General features: G+C 54.2%; 1 protein-coding gene across 1 annotated transcript; it reads left to right on the top strand.

Annotated features, from left to right (window-relative positions):
* Nucleotides 1-1,840: 1,840 nt before the first annotated feature.
* Nucleotides 1,841-3,337, top strand: LOC309673877 (inositol 1,4,5-trisphosphate receptor-interacting protein-like 1; the record flags this gene model as incomplete). Its single annotated transcript, XM_082485759.1, has 1 exon — nt 1,841-3,337. One exon carries the CDS (start codon nt 1,841-1,843, stop codon nt 3,335-3,337), a length of 1,497 nt encoding a protein of 498 aa, XP_082341885.1.
* Between the last annotated feature and the right edge of the window lie 2,820 nt (nt 3,338-6,157).

Here is a 6,157-nt window from a genome sequence, read left to right as displayed (position 1 = left end):
TAGAAGAATTGTCTCCCAGAGGCTGTAGCCACTTTGCAACCTTTTTAATTTTCAGAGAAAATGCCTCCTGTGCCCATAATTAAGCGTTTAATATGCCATAGGGTCCTGTTTATCATGATAACTTATTTTGCAAGAGAACAGATAGATAGACTCTTTGTAGGTCCTTTGAATATCTTTCAGCTAGTCCATTAGATGGGGCTGTGATACTGGGGATTTTAATCACTGATATTCATTATTTGGTTATTATTAATTTATTTTAATAAAGAAGCTACATATTTCCTTTGTTTCACAGGCAGCAAGATCTGGTGAGGGATTTCAAAGCACAGAATAGTTTGGTTGTCTTCACCACTGGCTAAATGCATTCACAAGTTTGCAGGGTGAACATCAGGTTGAGCTTTTCTTCTCTTAGGATCTCACAGAAGGCATGTGAATCCAAAGCGAAGGCACCTGTAAATCTGGCATGCATCAGAAGAAAGATGGAAGCAGTCTTATCTCATGTGATGATTAATTGCATGTTCCCAGCTGGAATATAGTTTGAGAGCTCTAAGCAGTTCTTCAGTAGGAAAAAGTGTAATTGTTTAAGCAACTGCAAGCAGAGGGCCCTGAAAATGGAACGTGGCATCAGTGCACCATCTAATTAAGAGTGCACATGAGAGTTTATGGAAAAAAGTCAAATTGCTTTAGTGTCTCCTTGATGCAAGACAATGCAAAGAGCAAAAGTAACTCACCTGCCAACTGCTTTGCCTCAACCAAGAGCAATTGCTGTAAGTATGGTGAGCAGCTAGAGAGTTATCACTGAGTTATCACATACGCTATGTATGTGTGTGAAAGTATTTTAACATATAGTGGCAGTATATGTGACAAAACCAGTATCTAAATCATAGTGTTTCACGACTCAGTTCCTTGGTGTTCCACTTTGGTACCAGGAAGCAGCCTGCGCTTGAGCTGACTTCTCTCCAAACTCCCCAGTTTGCATACACTGGTGGGTGGACTATGTTTAGTTGGACTTAGTTATGGACTATTGTTTAGTTTCTTTTCTCTTCACAGCACTGAAGAGGACACAGGGAAACTAAAAGCCAGCCAGATGCACACCAGCGTGAACAGGAACAGACTACCTGTGGAATGTGAGCCATTAGGAATCAGTACAAAGAAAAGCTTTAAGGATGTAAATGTCAAATATTTTAGGTCAAACCATTTTGCTAAGGTAAGCAGCTGAGGTGCTGGCAGGCTCATGAGGGGAGGAGAGGACTGCAGTTTACAGTGGGGTTTCCTGGACCAAATAAACATCAGGGCAGCAGAGACACGTGCAGGGACCCCACAAAGAGAACTCAGTTTGAATACTCCAATATATGTTTTGGAGGCCAAGGGACACAAGAGCATGCCTGTGATGCGCTCCGGTGCTCGTGACATCACAGGTCCCCTCATATGCGTCCCGCGTCCCTCACACCCTCCCCCCATCACACGCGTCCCGCGTCAAAATGGGGGCAGCTATAAAAGGCGCCAGCAGGCAGCGCTGCCCCAGTAAGGCCTGAGCCAGAGGTGAGTACACATGCGGGGGGAGGCTGGGCTGGACCAGGGCCGGGGCAGAATCGCGGGCCCCCGGGGGGTGGGTTCTCACCCGGCATTAAGGGCCCTGCCACTCGTGGCAGCGCCTTGGGCCGGGCACGGTGCCACCGCCGCCAGGGCTGGAGCAGGCCTTGCTGCCCACCAGCTGCCTCGGCCCCTCTCCTACCTGCCCCCAGCTCCCTGCGGCTCCCGGCTCCGCTGTCCCCACCGCCATCTATCTCCCTCTCTCCCTCCCAGCCCCACTGAACCCCTTCTCTCTCTCCTCCTGTAGGTCATGGATGCAATCAAGTTCTTCATGTTGGTTGTGCAAAGCATCATCCAGCTCCCACAGAAGGTGGGCTATGAGCTGGATGAGGCCATGCGTGAGCGCATGCAGCAGCGTGCGCTGCAGCTGAGCCGGGAGATGACTTGGCTGCTGCAGGAGCTGGAGCAGAGCTCCTCTGCCTGGAGAGACCTGCTCTTCGCTGCCTTGCAGCAGTGGCAGTTGTGGGCGGTTGCTGGAGTCCTGGTTCTCCTCTTCAGACTCTGTTGGTGGCTCTCGAAAAGGAGTCATCAGCCAGACAGCAGCAGAGAAGAGGAGACCTCCGGGAGCAACACAGAGCACGAGGAGGAGAAATGTGAAGAAGATTCTGATGATGAGAGGGATCTGTTCAGGATTTTTGCAAATCACTTCCTGTGGACAGTGCAGAGCCTGGCCTATAGGAGCCAAGATGTGGAGGAGCTGGTGGGCGACCTCCTCTCTGTCCTGCAAGAGCACTTGGCAACGAGTTTCTTCCCGGTCCTGCAGCCAGCCATCGGGGTGGGCAGCGCCTTTGAAGGTTGGAGTCCCCGTGAGTATGATGCTGTCTACAACCTGCTTGTGCCCCTGAAGCCCCCCCGTGGGCACACCTTCCACCTGGAGCTAGGCACTGCGAGGCAGATGCTGGCAAAGAACTCCCGCATCCGTGTGGAGCTGGAGTGTACCTGCACAAGGGAACAGCTGGTGGAGAACACGCTGTGCTTCCTACACCACCCCGAGGAGGAGCTGAGGAGAAATCCGGCTGCCAGCCTCCTAGGCACCCTCTGCACTGACTCCTACCTAGACGTGCATAAAACTGCTGAGTGGTTCCAGAACCTGGTGAGGTCAGCCTGGGGGGAGATGCCTCAGTCCCGTCACTACAGTATGAAGGTGCTGCCCTCCAGATGCTCCTGCAAGCTCCAACTGACCAATGCCTCTGGGAGAAGGCTCTTCATTGAGATAGTGTTTGGAGTACAGCAAGGTGACTCTGACATCTTCCTGAGCAGCCACACTACAGAGGACAGCTTCATCCCAAGGACCATGTGGGCAGAGAGCTACGCTGTGGCAGAGGTGAAGTTCTTCAGGCATATTGCCACGCAGGCCCCACACGACACCTTCCACCTCAAATGCCTGCAGCTCTACGCTGGCATCCTGGGGGGCACAGGCTTTTCCACCTATATCTTGAAGACGGTTGCCATGCACCTCCTGAACACCATACCCTTGGAAAGCTGGAGCAGGAGGGAATTCCTGATGCGGCTGCAGGATATCCTCTGGTACCTGCACAACTGTCTGGAGGAGAAAAGCCTCAACCACTTCTTCTTTGGCAATGAGAACATGCCCGAGGACATCATCTTGCCTCCAGACTTCCAAACGGCGGAGCCGATCAACCTCTTCCAGCACCTGGTGCAGGACCCGGCCGCCCACGCCAAGGCAATGCGTGAGTTCGATGAACTGCAAGATCGGCTCACGAGACTGCTCTTCTATGGACAGTGAATGAGCTCATGCAGAGACCTGTGTTCGTGTCCCCTAGACTGCCCGCGCCTCTTTGAGAGCATCCATTCCTTCTGGGCGCTTTACTTTGTACAAAGTTGTCAATAAATGGTGTGTTTGAACAAAGGCTGCCTCTCTTGAGTGTCTTGTGCATCAGTCCAGGGGGGAAAGCGGGCAGAGGGTGCTGATCGCTCAGCTGCCTCAGAGTCAGGGAATGTCTGAAGACCCGGTGGGCTCTGCTTTCACTGATTGTGTAGCTAAGGCTTCCCCTCCAGTCTGCACTCCTGTGCTGGGGCAATGGCAATAACTTGTCACCCTCCATAGCTGTGCACATTGCCTGCGTGGCTCCGTAGGTAGGGATCCTGCAGTGGCTTCCTTGGGGGCCATACACAAAGCATTGCCCTTGGGCGACCCCAGTGAGGTTGCTCTGATGCTGCGCCAGTGGGGAGCCCCACACACAGGGAACAAGTGTCACCACTGCAGAGTTGGGCTCTGGCTGCTCTGGCTCCCGTACCAGCACAAGACTCATTCTCCATACCCTATTGTGACCTGCAAGCTCCGGTTCCCACCACCTTAACATGGCAGACGTAATAGGTGCGGCAAGGTTAAAGAAAGCTTTTGAGATATCTCCAATTCAAGGCATGCATTTGCGCTGTCCATGCCACCTTTGTGAGAAGCAGTGGCCTAAAGGCAATGCGTGAGTTTGATGAACTGTAAGATCTTGTTTGAATACTCCAATATATGTTTTTGAGGCCAAGAGAGACAAGGGTGTGCCTGCGATTTACTCTGGCACTCGTGACATCACAGGGGACGCGTAACAATGGGGGCAGCTATAAAAGGCGCCAGCAGGCAGCGCTGCCCCAGTACGGCCTGAGCCTGAGGTGAGTGCACAGGTTGGGGGAGGCTGGGCTGGACCAGGGCCGGGGCAGAATCGCGGGCCCCCGGGGGGTGGGTTCTCACCCGACATCAAGGGCCCTGCCACTCGTGGCAGCGCCTTGGGCCGGGCACAGTGCTGCTGCCACCGGGGCTGGCGCAGGCCTTGCTGCATCAGCCTCACTGAGCCCCCTTCTGTCCCCTCTCCTACAGGCCATGGCTTTGGCGATTGCGTTTGCCTTGAGTGTGCTGGGCATCATCCAAACACCAATGGTGGTCGATGATGAGCTGGATGAGGCTACACGTGAGCGCATGCAGCAGCGTGCAGAGCAGCTGAGCCGGGAGATGGTTCAGCTAGTTGAAGAGTTTGAGCAGATCTCCCAGGAGCCGAGTGTGGTGGCCAGGGTTGCCCTGCTCTTTGCTGCCTTGCAGCATTGGCAGTTCTGGGCCTTTGCTGGAGGCCTGGTTCTGCTCTTCGGACTCTGCTGGCAGCTCTGGAAATGGAGCCGTGAGGAGGAGGAGGAAGAGGAGGAGGAGGAGAAAGAGGGGGAGGAGCCATTACAGATGTGCAGGTTTCTGGATGAGTACACGTTGTGGCCACTGCCAAACAGGCAAAGAATATGCTTGGTGTTGGAACAGCTGGTGAACGACCTTCTCTGTGTCTGCCGAATCCTCTCCAGCAATGACTTCATGCCATGGGTGCAGCCAGCTGTCGGGGTGGGTGGCTTCCGAGATGGCCAGAGTTCCTGTGGAGAAGACCTTGTCTATCGCCTGCTTGTGCCCCTGCAGCCACCCCCTGGGCACTCCTTCCACCTCAAGCTGGGCAGGAACAGAGACGTGCTGGTGAGGGACGCACACGTGCGTGTGGAACTCGAGTGCATGTGCACAAGGGAGCGGCAGCTGGGAGACATGCTCTGCTTCCTCCACCACCCTGAGGACGAGCTGATGAGCAGTCAGGACACCAGCTTCCTACAAACCTTCTGCACCGGCTCGTACCTCGACGTACAGAAAACCGCCTTCTGGCTCCAGGAGCTGATGACAGCAGCCAGTGTTGCTGTGCCTGGTGCGGTCACATACAACCTAACAGTCTTGCCCTCCACACGCTTCTGCAAGCTCAAGCTGACCAGCACCGTCAAGACATCCATCTACATTGAGCTGGTCTTGGCGGTGCAGCAAGGCAACACATTTGTGAGCATGGAATAGGCTGAGCAGGCTGCTGCAGGGGACAGAGGGAAAATCAAGAGCAGCAATGTCACCCTCTGGACGGTCTCCTCAGTGTAGCGGCCAGTGATGAAAGCAGTGGCTGGAAAGACAACTTGCATCCTGCTTTCCCCTCAGACCGTCACATCCCAGGTGGCCGTTTCACAGGGGCCCAGGCATTCCCAGGTGAGAAGAACTGTTGATGTGCCTCTGAGTGTTGACCCAGGCTGGTGAATCTACCCATCCCAGACAAGCCCTGGGGAGCTGGTGTCACAGAACCGAGCACACAGGAGATGGAGAAGATGCTACTTAATCAGCAGTGGGAGCTGCTCCTGCATGTTTTCTCCACAGCAAATGCATGCTCTGGCAACTCAGACTCAATGTAGTCGAAGATGCTATTGCAAAGAGGGTTGAGACAAACAATGCATTTCCACCTGGTCATTGACTGCCCCTGCAGGATTTTTGCAAATCACTTCCTGTGGACAGTGCAGAGCCTGGCCTTGCAGGAGTCGGGTGGTGGAGCCGCTGGTGGGCAACCTCCTCTGTGCCCTCCAAGAGCGCTTGGCAATGAGTTTCTTCCCAGTCCTGCAGCCAGCCATCAGGGAGGGCAGAGCCTTTGAAAACTGGAGTCCCCATGAGCATGATGCTGTCTACCACCTGCTTGTGCTCCTGAAGCCCCCTGTGGGCAAACCTTCCACCTGGAGCTGGGCACTGCAGGGGAGACACTGGCAAAGGACTGCCCTGTCCATG

The sequence above is a fragment of the Vanellus vanellus genome, assembly GCF_965231255.1.
Source record: "Vanellus vanellus genome assembly, chromosome: 6".
In the NCBI taxonomy this organism is placed as follows: Eukaryota; Metazoa; Chordata; class Aves; order Charadriiformes; family Charadriidae; genus Vanellus; species Vanellus vanellus.
The sequence above is the reverse complement of the archived record's forward strand: the minus strand, read 5'-3'. Positions and strand labels throughout refer to the sequence as shown.